The sequence below is a fragment of the Diorhabda carinulata genome, chromosome X (genome assembly GCF_026250575.1).
Source record: "Diorhabda carinulata isolate Delta chromosome X, icDioCari1.1, whole genome shotgun sequence".
Classification (NCBI taxonomy): domain Eukaryota; kingdom Metazoa; phylum Arthropoda; class Insecta; order Coleoptera; family Chrysomelidae; genus Diorhabda; species Diorhabda carinulata.
In genome coordinates, this window is record NC_079472.1 from 25,096,167 (window position 1) to 25,110,463 (window position 14,297).

General features: G+C 30.6%; 2 protein-coding genes across 4 annotated transcripts in view; one reads left to right on the forward strand and one right to left on the reverse strand.

Moving 5' to 3' along the window:
• The window catches only part of LOC130900754 (rap guanine nucleotide exchange factor 4), a 302,255-nt gene that overhangs the window by 87,202 nt on the left and 200,756 nt on the right, over positions 1-14,297 (reverse strand). The window lies entirely within an intron of this gene.
• LOC130900759 (uncharacterized) lies at positions 9,834-12,413 on the forward strand. Its single transcript, XM_057811618.1, has 2 exons — positions 9,834-9,944; positions 11,986-12,413. Exons 1-2 carry the CDS (start codon positions 9,894-9,896, stop codon positions 12,349-12,351), a joined length of 417 nt encoding a protein of 138 aa, XP_057667601.1. The 5' UTR covers positions 9,834-9,893; the 3' UTR covers positions 12,352-12,413.

The following is a 14,297-nucleotide window of genomic DNA, read 5'->3' on the forward strand; positions in this document are numbered from 1 at the left end:
TTGGAAAACTGATATATCCAATGAATTTGTATTTCTGTCTGACTCTCATAGAGGGCGCTAGGTACACGGTTCGTATCAAATTGTATTTAACATAACTTTTACAATATTAGATTTATTGAGTTAATATAAAAATCATTTAATATTACACCAAAAAGGTACTCTTGATAAAATTTTTTTCTAAAGAATCCATTAATCACCTAAACAAGAGTTGAGTTTCCTAAACACTCACCTAAGGTTAATAACATGTATGTGTATTTTGAGTACATTTTGTTCGAATATATCTAATTTAACAAATAACAAGGTTTCAGAAATGTAATTATTACTGCATCAACGTCGTAACTATCAATGAATAACAGTTTTCTAGTTCCAGCAACAGTTTTCCAGTTCTAACAACAGTTTGGTTTCCATCAATGGAATACATTATTATCAAATTATTGTTTGTATCATACTAAGGCCGCCAATAGCTCAGTGCCAATACTTATTTAACATTGAAAAATAAGATCCTATACTAATTGGACTGGATTTTTGTGAGACGTTACAAGAAACGAAAGCCCTTACTCCCAAATTTTTGAATGTATCTTTATATAGATGGGGTGTCGTTTAAGTTCAAAAAATTTCCAATTCACAAAATGCTCAATAATTGATATTAATAATAATTAATAACTTCATCAATACTTTACACCAGCATCGGTTATTTCTTTATAATTTTCAAATCAAAATATTCCGAAATCGGTACACAGTATCGAGTTTTATCGAGAATATCTTTTTGGAGTAAAATTAAATGATGTTTAGGTTCACATAAAATTTTGTTTAATAAATCTAATGTTGAGAAAGTTATATTCAATACTACTGGCTACGACCCGTGTAAATAGCGCCCTTTATGAGAGTCAGATATAAAAACAAATTCATTGGATGTATCAGCTTCCAAAACATATTCGTTTAAAGTTTCAATACAATGTTTCCAGTAGTTGGGGCGAAATCGTAAAATTATTTTTTCTTCATTGCCCTGTATATTGAATAAGAATGGCATTACGAAAATTTTTTACTGAGCAAACTCCAAATATTTTTTAGTTTTCTATCTATTCTAGAGGCGCGATTACTTTTGTGATCACTACAAAATGTTTGATATTGATTGTTAAGAATTGCTATTCAAAGTTATATTGACATATTTCCACTTCTAAAGTGGTTGCATGAAGTGGAAAGATGGAGAAAACTTTGATGTTGTGAATATCTCTTCTCTAAAATATATCACCCACAATATTTTTTGATAAAGTTTATAGAATATGAATTCGTTTCTATATAGTTTCACAGTTCTATATAAATACAGTGTAGTTATAAACAATAATTTGAAAAAATGTACTGTTTGTTCAAGGAAATCCGAACCTACCCTTTATCAGGTATGTATCTAATGATGTTGAAATTTGCCAGTCGTCAGTAATACGACATCTCAAATCATATTGTATCCTCACAAACTAACAATCTAGAAATATAGATTATGTAGTAACATGAACAAATTATTAAACAACTGAATAGTATTTTTATAGAGAAGATTCTGATTTATAATCAAAATTTATCCTAAAAGGTGAGTTCAATTTCCTTGCCACGTACATGCTATTGACAAAGACATTTGGTTCCTATATTATAAGATCAATACGTAAGTATCTGTTATCTATTTTCCCAAGAAGATGAATATGTTAGAGAGGAACTTTTGATTGGATACACAGATTCCCATAATTCAATCCATTTAACTTCTTTCACAAGAGCACTTTCAAACGAAGTTGTCAAAATTCGTGTTGGGGCATACGATTAAGTGAAAAGTGTAGATTAATTTCGCCCCAATTCATTAGAAATGTTCGAAAGAAATTGTGAGATGGTCAATTTTTTTGATATAATTGAATCCAATTGTTTAATCACTTTTTTTCATAACTTTGTTACTTTTTAGTATTTTGTATTTGGTAGGAAATAACAATTTGTAATTTAGGAGTCATGTGCAATTTCACACACCCCATAAAAATAGATATTATGACGACAATGTTGTCAACTAACATAATTAACCATGTAGAACCCCCCAGACGTGAATAACGGGGTTTAGCTTGGGCCAACGCTGGGAAACCCGGCCTTGGCAAACCAATAATGGCCCAAGCCTGGTTGAAGTCTGGGTAACTTAGCTTCGGCCATTCTATAGTCAGCCAAACTTGGCTGAACTCTATGTAGACTTACCTTGGCCATCTTATAGCCAGGCAGGCTTGGCAGAACTCAGAAAAATTATATAAAGTTTTGTTTTAATATTTTATCCATAATAGATATCTTAACATTAGAAGTACTAATTTTTAATGAATAAAATTCTTTTATGCATAAGACCATAAAAAATAGTATCATTAATATTCTCATGTACATTGATTAGTAGAGTGCTTTAATAGAAATTTGTTATAAAACTATGATTTTATCAACAATATATTGAAAATCTATTTTTACAAGCAACCTGCCTGGCCCAGGGTTGCGGAGCAGTCTTGGGTTTATCTAGGCCACCAGGCCCGGTTTAAGCTTGCAAACCAAGCGAGGGACATTGTTATCATCCCAGAGTCCAACCAAGTCTGTACCAATAACGGCTTCTAAGCTAGAGCCAGAGTTGTACATACTTGGCCCAAGTCTGGACCTATACTGGGCCCATCGTAAAATCCTATATGGGTAACGATGCCACACCATTTCTAAATTATGATACCTTAAACACATTATTATTTTATATAAAAAATAGCGATTGGAAATACTAATCAAGGGGTCTGATTATTTATTTTCAATAATTTTTGTATTTGAATAATTGAATTCATTCCAAGTTAATTTCCCTCTGTATATTTTTATAACAGATTTGAACGGAACAAATATATGTTTAAATTTAGCAGTGAACTTAATCTAAAAATAAACTCCATTTTTTAGGTAAATATGACAGTGATTCATATGCCTGTCATATTAATATAATCAGGGAAAACAAGCTAAACAAATATTTAGTAATAAAGACCACAATAATTTAACTAAATTCGTGGTTTTAATGTTATTATTATTTATAAGTTTCAGAACTTTTGACATTAGCATAAAATATTGCTCCATACTGAAATAATGATAGCAGTTTATGTTGTTTATACATTATGAAAAACCTTGAAAACTGAGCATTTGGCTAGGCGCAAAAGCTGTTTGCATATAGGTAACGCTCTTTTATTGCTAGCATAGCAACTAAATGAAACGTCGATAGGGTGCAACCCCGAGAATTGCATTTCATACTTTTTGAATGTTTCATTGTTGAAATTATAAATATATATATATATATATATATATATATATATATATATATATATATATATATATATATATATCTGCGCCATATTTGAAATAAGTAGTATTAAGCTCCCACCATAAAAGTATATAGAGAGAAAAGAAGGAGTCTATACGAAGACAATAAAGATTATGGAAGTTACAAGAATAAATCATTTTTGAAATATTATTTGACTCATTTAGCGATTATATGAGAAAATTATATGATAATTATCCAGCACCAGCGGAATTTAGGCGTAATAGATTGTTTACTAGTAGATGTAGGAGATTGTACTTTGATCTATTCAACTTTTTCCATGTTTTTAGCAATATCTGAATAATGAATAGGAAAGGTGGATTAATCAATTAATTTGTTATATTACCACACTTTATTCTACCCATTCTGTTAGTTTATTTGTTTTTTTTTCTATTCAAATGGAATCTTCTAATTAAATTCTTCCTTTTTATTAACCTATTGTCTTGAAATTCCGTATCCTTCCTCCTTATGTATGACAATACATGATAAATAAAATAATTTCTAAAATTATAAGAATATTACGTGATTTGATTGAATCAATTTTTATATGAAACAGAATGTTATAGAACCTTTCAATCAAATTTTAAAATATCACGGTGATATGTAAAACAAATAAGATTAGTTAACGGTTGCGTGTTTATAGCATTGCCTTTCTTCAAAGGTTCAAGTCTAACAGCGCAATATGCTATATTTTATTTTTATTATCCAATAATAGTATTTTTACTAACTAATACAAATTTTACTGCAATTTTCTATAAAATGAATCATTTATAGGACCAGTACCGGTTATAATTTTCAAAAAAGTGTTTTTTTTACGCATTTTTCGATTCCTTTTATTTTCAAAAAATATCTCTCAAAATTTCATAGCGAAATTCGAAATAATAAGAAAGAAAGAAACGCATGCGTTTTCGGTGTTCTACAAGCAGTTTGGAGCGATCGGTAAAGTTATTCTTTGTAACCAATCGACAAAATCTTTTAATTCTTTGTTCGTTTTATTTGATTTATGAGAAAATTGTAAACAAATTGAAAAAAACATTTTGCCATGTGGGAAAAGTGGAGAAAACATATTTTTTCAACAGCAGCCTTTTTTAAAATTATCTTATTTAAAGATGGTAAATTACGATATAAGCTTGCTTCCTCTTCAAAAAGCTTTTTGAATATTTTATTTCATCTTTAGCAAATTCGAGAACATCTCACCGCAGTGAAGGGTGTCATTTTGGAAGTCTCAACTTTGGAGCCCTCGATGAAATGATGTTGAAGAAAAACATTTTTTTATCAACTCCAGTTATAATTACAATCTGACCAAAGTAGGATATTGAGTAATTCAGTTTATTTTAATAGACATGCAGGAATATCTCTTCCAGTGAAGATACTTCTTTAAGGTATATAGTAATATACTATATATAAGGACACTCTAGCTTAGTATACTACTTCCTTTACTGAAGGTACTTGAAAGTCTTTTTCTATAGATGCTGATGTCCCATACCATGGGGCAATTACTGTGGCTCTTATCACTTTATTTTGAAACCGCTGCAGTATTTGTAGGTTGTAATTGCTTGCAGTCCCCCATAGCCTTGTACAACAGCAGCTTGTCCTCTTAAGTTACTTCATATTTACGGCCAATCATCCAATACATTTGTTTAAATTTGGTACAAAGTTGTTTCCTTTTCATAATTATATGTTTTTACCAAGTTAAATGTCTGTCAAGATGAATAACCAAGTACTTTGTATCGTTTAACTCGGTTAATTGTGTACCATTAAATGTGACTGGTAGACACGTGTCACGTTTCATTGTGTAAATTATTTGAGTGGACTTGGCTTCGTTCACCTTAATCCTCCATTTTTTTAGCCATTTATCTATTGTATTCAAGTTGTCTTGTACGTAACGTTATGAAAATGCTGGATTATGATGTAAAGCCAATCCTGCAGTGTCATCTGCGAATGTGGCATCTTCAGTAACAGCAACACTTTATTATCAAAAAATAACAAACAAAAAGCTTTATATGGAATTATAATAAAGAAAACGAGAGAAAAAAATTTAATTATGCATCATTTTTTACCCTTATAACCAGTACTAGTCCCTCATATGATTCCCATCGCCAAATGACGTTTCAAATGGAAAATAGCTTCGATAGTTCAATGGTACGTGAGCGCGGCTTACAATACTATTATTGGCAGATAGAATCTCATTAGAGACGTAAATTGATTTGTTGATAAGTTGATTTTTCTTGAGTCTTCGTTTTTCCACCGAAATTATTTTCAGTCTTATAAAACAATAAATGATAAAATAAAATGATTTAGTCAAAAATATTTAAGACTTCAACAAACCTCATATTTGTCGTAAATATACATATAGGTACAGAAATGTGAAATAAGTACAGTATTTAGTTGAAGATGAGTTATTAAGAAATGTATGTAATGTGAAAAAAATAGTTAAAGAGTAAATGAACATAATAATATGATGAGTTTGATGTACATGTACACAATGGATTCAAAAGCAGTGGGATAATATTTAATAGCTTCAAATTGAATTTAGAATTTCATAAAATACGTAAACTTGAATTCATAATAAAATTAACAGCTTCTTACAGCTTCTATTTCTTGATTTTTTTTTTATTCTTGGTTTAATTAAATCACTAAAGTACACGTATATAAAAGCTATTTTCTTTTTAATTTTTTCCATAATATTTTCAAGGCGCATTCTATTTCCAGATGACGAGACTGATTACTATTATAACGAGTGGATATTTGAAACACTTATAGCCAATTACCGATAGCAATTTTCGTAAATTAGTCTTTCTATAAATTGTGAGTTAAGAAAGAGTGAGAATGTTTTCTTGAATATTTTATTTCGAATAAAATATACTGATTCCTTGATAGATTATTGTGAGTAGACTATTGAGGTATGATCTTGTTCGATACTGATATACTGTCAACACTACCACTACATCAACATTCATAATTATACTGTCTGACCCTCGTTCGATAACCAAGTTATCGTCTTCAGAAAATATGTGATAGAAAAATTCTTATAACCTAGAAGGTGGACCCCAATATAACATTATCAAACAATGCAGAAAAGTTCTAAAATAAAATTTGCTCCAAATGAAAATCTTTTGTTTTCTTACTAAGTTTCATAAAAATACTAATTTATTTCAATTATTATCTAAAAATGAAATCTTAAAAGATAGAAATTATTTACAATTCATGATAAATCAAGTATCCATTCCTCAAGCCGCGTTTTCCGTGAGTAGTGATTTTTAACCTCCAGTAATCGGACAATCATCAGTCAGATACATGGATGATTTTTTTGTATTTCTCGATATATTTTTAAATACGGTCTCTGCAAATTCATGGTTTATAGTAAACTTTAGATATTAAAGGTATTCTTTTTACTGTCATAAAATTGTCCCGCTATTTTAACAAATACAGGTACTAAAATTGTAAAATGCAGAAGCCCTCTAGCTATTCATCCCTTTAGAAGCAGTGGCCTTACATTGATTTTTGGGCTGATATTTTTTGAGAAAAGTGTTGTTCATCACAATCATGTCAGAACGCAATAAAAAAACTATTCGACAGTTCGAATCAAGTTGATATTGGGAAATTAAATCGAATTACATTCGAGAAAAAAGTGGAAGCAAATTTAAAATTATTTTATGTGCAACAAGTAAAAAAATCTAAAACGGAGGGTTATGTTGGAACAAGACCATGCTATTCCGAAACGTATTAAGGAAAAAGCGAAGCTGAAAAAAGTTTTCCTTCTGTTTTAATTATATCTTATCCTTTATATAACTATTAAAATGAAAAACGAAAAATTAAACTTGAAAACAGAATCTTCCAGATCAGTTCTACACTAATATGAAGCTCGTCCACATAATATTGTTATAAAATTTCTTGGAGTGGTACAAGAAAACGCAAGAAATGTAAAGTCGGAAATGTATTTTTTGTCCCTTTTTAATATTAGGTGATATTTTAGATATGATAGTTACAAGAACGAATATTTAATCACCGAGACACATTCTTGAGGTGGAGTGGAATTAGTATCGGAATCTTTAGAATTTTTAGAAAGGTTATATCACAATAGCACTTCAGATTTCTAATTATTCCATGAGAAATCGGAGTACCGAAAACTCTTCCATCTCAACTTTTTTATGCGATCTTCTTCAAATTGCTATGGGACAACCTCATGCAATATTATTTAAACCAAAATTGTTTAAACAATTGAAGGGAATTATTCTTCTTTAACAAGCTTGTAGCTGTAAAAACCTATTTAGCTCAGCTTGTTAGAAACTGTAGAAAATATTGATTGATTGTTTTAGAAGCCCCTAGATGTGAATTCAGGTATTTTCTTCTGACGTTGGTGATCCTGTTGGCTATGATAATTTTGTTGACTGCAGCTCGGAAGACTAAACTAGTTGTCTGACCGAACCACTGACGTAAATTTTTCAACCATGATGTTCTTTTTCTCCCTGGACTCCATTTTCCCTGGATGATTAGATGCAATATAATATACGTGTCAGGATTGCGTATTACATGCGCAAGTAAGATAAATTTTTGGTCCTAACAGATCTAATTATCTCTCTCTCCTTTCTCATTTGCACTATCACGTGGTCATTATGCACTCTATCCTGCCAGCTGATTCGGAGCATACGCCTATTTACCCACATTTCAAAAGCAGCGAGCTTATTAAAATTTGTTTCCGACAGTCTCCATGCTTCCACACCATACAAAAGAATAGAAAACACGTAACATCTTAATATCCTGACGCGAAGCTGTTAATTTAGATCGTGACAACACAAGATGTTATGAATGCTGCTCTAGCTTTCTCAATGCGATATTTTATTTCTGTTGAGTGATCCTATTTGTCATTAATAGTTTGTCCCAAATAGTTAATCTATTCCGTCCGTTAATGGTTCATTGTCAACAATAAAGTCACCATTGTTTACTGGATTTTTGCTGATGATCATGTACTTAGTCTTTTTGGTATTAAGTTTTATTCCATACTTCTGATATTTCTCAACCATTTGATATATAGTATAGTATAATATAGTATAATAGGTAGTATAATATATTCCACACCAGCCAAACAAATATGGGATGAAAATTTTTTATGTGGGTGGTGTCAAAGTATTTTATACTTTAAGCATGGAAATATGTTGTGGGGAGTAACCGAAGGGATCATTCAGTTATAGTTACTAGTCTGAATAAGTGCTTATGAGGTTGTAATTGGATACATAGGTACTTTCTTTTTTTTAACATGTTATCCCATTTTAAGTAAAGTTTTTCATGTTATTATACATTATAAGTGTGCTTTAAACGAATGTATCTTAAAATGTTTTCTTAAAATTTTCTAGTTGATGCCACTAATTACTGTTTAGTCGTTTGCCAAAGAATGGCTGCTCTAGAAGCAGACAAACGACTATTTCGCACGTCTCTTGAAGTAATCCGATAATTTAACAAGAATATAATTAACAGTTTCATCTGGCATCGTCTATTTTTTAAACCTAAATTCTTTATGCCAATTAGTTGCCACACCTCGGAGTAAAACGCAGAAATGAGTAAAATTTTTAATCAGCAGAAAAGATTATGCAGATTATAAATTGTTTTGGTTAAGATTTACGCTATATAGTCTTGTGGTTTATGTGTTATAACGCATATTTTTTTAGGTCTATAATAATAGGTAATATGTGAACAGACACTTTTAGATTGAATATATGCAATTATAAGTTATATAAGTTTATATGATGCTAATATATGGAATATATATGTTATGGGCCATATCCTATTTCATCACAAACTAGTTTTGTCATTGCTAAACTAGTTCTTCCTATACGCAATAGGATTAACAAGTGAAGCCCATTCCAAAGTAATGTCTTTTCATAAAAATAAATGAAGGTATCGCATTATTGGTTAATCCCTTAGATTTTACTCATTTAAATTTCATAATATTCGAGGTTTTTCGAAATAAAATAAAAATCCAGATAAGAAGGTATCAGAATTTATTTTTTTCTGCTTCATGATACTTTATATAAACTTTTGTCATACTCCAACTCCATTATGGAGTTGGAAAATTGAAAACAGGTTTGCTGAATATTTCGGATTCCGATTGAAGAGTCAATTTAATTTGAAATAGCTTCTGGAAAATCTCAAGCTATAATAAAAAAATGTTCTTTCATTGGTGAAATTATTATAAATGGAGGTGATGATCCCAAATATTTCTATTTGTATATTTCGCAAATTGACGCACCTGCTTGATCAGCTCATTAAAGCGCTTGTTAGTCCATTGTTCGTTTTGTCCTTCAGGCATTTAATAATCAAAATATTGATATTTTGTTTTAATAACTTGAATGACGTTAATGCATTAGTTAACTGTGTCTAATTAACCGTATTTGTTTTAGTACACAAACATGAATTTTAATTGTTTTAATTTGAAAAATAATTAAAAAGTCAACTGCAGTTTTTAAAATAAAAGGTATTATTTCAATAATAGGTTTACTCGTTTGGGATCTATTGCTTCCAAGTATATTCCGTCATCAGATATATTGTTAATATGAAGAAACTAGTACTGGCCAGCTTTATACTATTGTTTGCTACAATCCAGGTAAAAATATATAAAAGCACTTTAGTTAATCGATGTTTTTGAATTATAAATTATATTAAAACAATGTTGAAAATATAAAAAATTGTTGAAATGCGGGATTCACTGAATATACATATATACATATATATATATATATATATATATATATATATATATATATATATATATATATATATATATATATATATATATATATATATATATATATATATGGTGGCTAAACACCCCAGATGGGGTAACGCCTCTCTTACGAGCTTTCTAGATCTTTTTTTTTTTTCTTTGTTTCGGGGTAGATCAGTCCCCATTCTCTTCTGTTTATATCTTGTGGCACATATCCTGCCAGGCTCGTCTATCTTTCGTTTTTTCTTGCCAGTTCCACATCCCAATTCTCTTAAGGTCGTCTTTTACCTCTTGCCACCATGTAGACCTTGGTCTTCCTCTTCTTCTAGCACTTCCAGGGGTCCAATCTAATATTGAGTACGCTACTGTTTCCTCTCCTGCTCTCCATACATGTCCCAGCCATCTTGCTCTTTGTTGTTTAATTTTTCTTACTATGTCCTCTTTAATTTCTTGTGCTATTTCATGGTTCATTCTTCTTCGGTACTCATTTTATGTTAGTTTTACTGGTCCTAATATTGTTCTTAATATTTTTCTCTCAACAATTCTTAAGTCTTCTTCTTGCTTTTTTGTCATAGTCATAGTTTCTGCAGCATACATCATGACCGGTCTAATAATTGTTTTATATATTCTCATTTTTGTACTTTTTCCTAGTATTTTGTTTTGCAGTAGTTTTTTGTTAGCGTAATATGCCCTGTTAGCTGCTGTTATTTTTTCTTTGACTTCTGCCTCTTTATTTCCGTCGCTACTTAAGGTTATTCCTAAGTACTTGAATGTATCTACTTCCTCAAAATCAAAATTTCCAATTTTTACTTTGTGTTTACCTCCTATAATACGTTTATCTAGCCTCATTATTTTTGTTTTCTTTTCATTTATTTTGAGACCCATTTTACTTCCTTCTAGTACTATTTCCTTTAGCTTGTCTTCCATTGTGTTTCGACTTCTTGAGATAAGTGCTATGTCGTCTGTATATGCTACTATTTGTCCACTTCTAGTTTTTATTGTTCTCTTGTCTATTTTACGCATCACATATTCCAGTGCCAAATTGAACAGCGTCGTTGATAAAGCATCCCCCTGTCTTACACCCTGATTTATTTCAAATTCCTCTGTGTTCCCCGCTTGTGTCCTTACTGTGACTGTTGTTTTCTTCACTGTATTAGTTTTCTTAGTTTGGGGTGTATTCCCAGTTCTTTTAGTGCCGACATGAGCTTACTTCTTTTTATCGAATCAAACGCTTGTTCAAAATCTATGAAGAGTATTTCCACTTCCATTTTATACTCATGCGCTTTCTCCATTATCTGCTTGACCGTATGGATAGCATCTATTGTAGATTTTCCAGATGTATATATATATATATATATATATATATATATATATATATATATATATATATATATATAAACGTTTTCTTATTTATCAGGTTTGTTCTGAGCTGAATTTGAAAATAAAGAAAAAGGTTTGAAGACGTTAAGACCGTTTTATTGCAAATTACTTATGTTTAAGGAAACTTCGATTGTCATACATGAGGAACTTCCAAATCAACTAAAGAAACCAATGAACTGCACTTTTATGTTAACAATGTTTTACACACCAAAAATTTTGTATTAGATATATAGATAAATGTTTATTATCTTATGTCTTTGATTACGATTTTATATATTTTCCATCCATCATTACCAACTTCTATTTACGTCAATATTGACTTAAAAATATATTTATTTTCCTATCAAGCCCAAGATTAATCAATGAGTTTTTTACACATTATTATGCGATTTCCCAAAGCTGACGTCTCTAATGAAAGTATATCATCTAGATACATATCTATAAATTGTGTAGTGTTTAATTTGACACACCCCTTGAAGTTTATTCCAGAATATGTTTCTTCACATTTCATTAACAGAAATTATTTTTTTCTCTATTACAGTATATTAACGGTGACGAGAAGCTGCAAAATTGTGCTAGAAAATTGGTAGATAAAATCAAACAGTTTGATCCTTTTTCTAGACCCAGTTGTATAAACGATTACCAGCTGCAGCAAATAAAAACGTACTTTGATGCAGTAGAAGCTATAAGCGACAAAATTCCAGAAAAATGTAAGGCAATTACATCGGATAACATTGGAGAATGCCTTCAGATTGTAAGAAATACCTTTGTGAATCAGAGTAACGAAATAAATCAGGCTGCAGCTCAGGGGTTCCAGATTATGAGCAATACTTTAAGCGAATGCTTCAAACAGATGACGAATAAATTCTCTAATTTAAACGAGTATGTCTTGAACGGATGTGAATAATATTATTTGACAAAATTAAATGGCTTTAATTTTTCAAAGTAAATATTCTATGTGAAATTTGATTGCATTACTTATTTATTATTATTTTTTTTTGGAGCTATTAGCAATGTGCTGATTTATTCCAGATATCCTCAACTAACGAAAGGATAGAAATCTCTTGGATAACAATTGTAATATGTTTATTGATACAGGAAGACAAAACACAAAACTCACAAAATTAAATGTTTAATTATAAGCATCAGTATCGGTTACCAATAATTGTATTGGGTTATTCTAATTCAAGTTCGTTCAAATTTTTCAATATAATGGTAATAAAAAAACTCAATGATAAGTGATGAGATTGTTTTACTTCGCTAATAGTAAAAAAATGAGTATAAAGTCCCAGTAGCACCAGCTACTTGTGGATACTGGTCTTGAACTTCTGTTGGTTGTAGTGTTCGGGAAAGACGCCTTGGCAACTCAATCCATAGGCTTGTACTTCACTAAAGGAAGGAGTTCTGATAAATTGACGTTCTGGGCGTCTGTAAGCGAACTCGGTGTTCTTGAGCCACGTCTGCCCGTCGAGTAGATATTGCAAATACCGCTCTATGTGGAATTATGCTGGACAGCTTGGAAAAATATCTGTCATGGGTGTATCAGTAAAACAGAGTCAGGTCAGCGACTGTTGTCCAAGTTTCTGGTCAACTCTGGATAGGCGAATCTGGGCTTAGTAGAGAATTTGAAGCATATAGTTTTGGTCTTAAAGAGGACTCCAAGTTTTTGTGAAACAACCTTGGCAAAATCGACCACGTGATTATGACAGGAGATATTGCTTTCAACATCAACACCCAACAAGCAAATTTGCGGTGATGGTGATATTTTATGTCCAGACAAGACCAAATCATGAACTACAGTACTAGCCTTCTTTGTGAAAACAGCAACCTGCTTACACTCCACTCAGATATTCTCAAGATCGCTATTGATGGTGGTGATCTGTTGCTGCCTAAGGAATTGAGCATATCTAAGAGTATAAAACATTCAAAACATGTTAAAGGTATAGTTTCTCATATTTTCCATCATAAAATAAAAAAAAATAGTTGTCACCGAACTATTTTGATAGTTAAAACGATAATAAATCACTTAACGATTTTTATTCGAGATATTTCTATTTAATATAATCCGATATAATTCCTCTTAACAGATTAGAAAGTTCGACAGTGTAATCTATTTTGATATAAAGTGATGTGGATATTTGATTAAGTTCCTCAAACAAAGTTCGTAGATTTCAAACTGAATTTTCTCAGATTCTTTGATATCGAAATTCGGCTTTTACGATCTGTAAACTTTTCTACTGAAGTTTGTTTAAACTGAAGGCTATAACTTAGTTGTTGCAAACGATTCAAACTGTAGAAAATTTGTATTTATCGCACTTAGAAAAGTCTCTACAGATTATGAAGCATTGTAGATAGAGAATTTAGCTTCTCAAGTTTGAATAGTTCAGTTAAAAATTTCATTAAAATTTTCTCCAATTTTTTCTTGGTCAAGATTAAATGGATGTAAAATATATAATAGTCTTAACATATATGTTGCAGTGGAAAAATATAGTTATTTTATACTTCGAACTACAGCATTACGCACTTGATATTATTCGAGCACTATTATTAAAGTAAATTGCATAGAAACTCTCAATTGTACAGGACAATCTATGAAATTATTTCAATTATTTTCCAAATAATCTTTAGCTGATGTATTCGTTTGAAAGTTATCTACTAACTGAAGAGACAACCTATTTTGAATCATATACGTTCTCACACACTAAGAATTTGAAAATGGAAATTGACTTTAGAAATTGAGCTGTCAGGTTTATAGAATCTATCCGTCTAATGCACACAACCGAATAATAATATGATGGAGAATTCAATAAGTAGTCATTCCATAGAAGCTTGAGATAAATAGCCTCTATCCCG

Excerpts from the sequence above, each read along its gene's own strand:
- LOC130900759 (XM_057811618.1), top strand. The coding sequence starts at position 9,894 with ATGAAGAAACTAGTACTGGCCAGCTTTATACTATTGTTTGCTACAATC. Across the intron at positions 9,945-11,985 it reads TATTGTTTGCTACAATCCAG|TATATTAACGGTGACGAGAA; the intron begins GTAAAAATATAT and ends TCTCTATTACAG.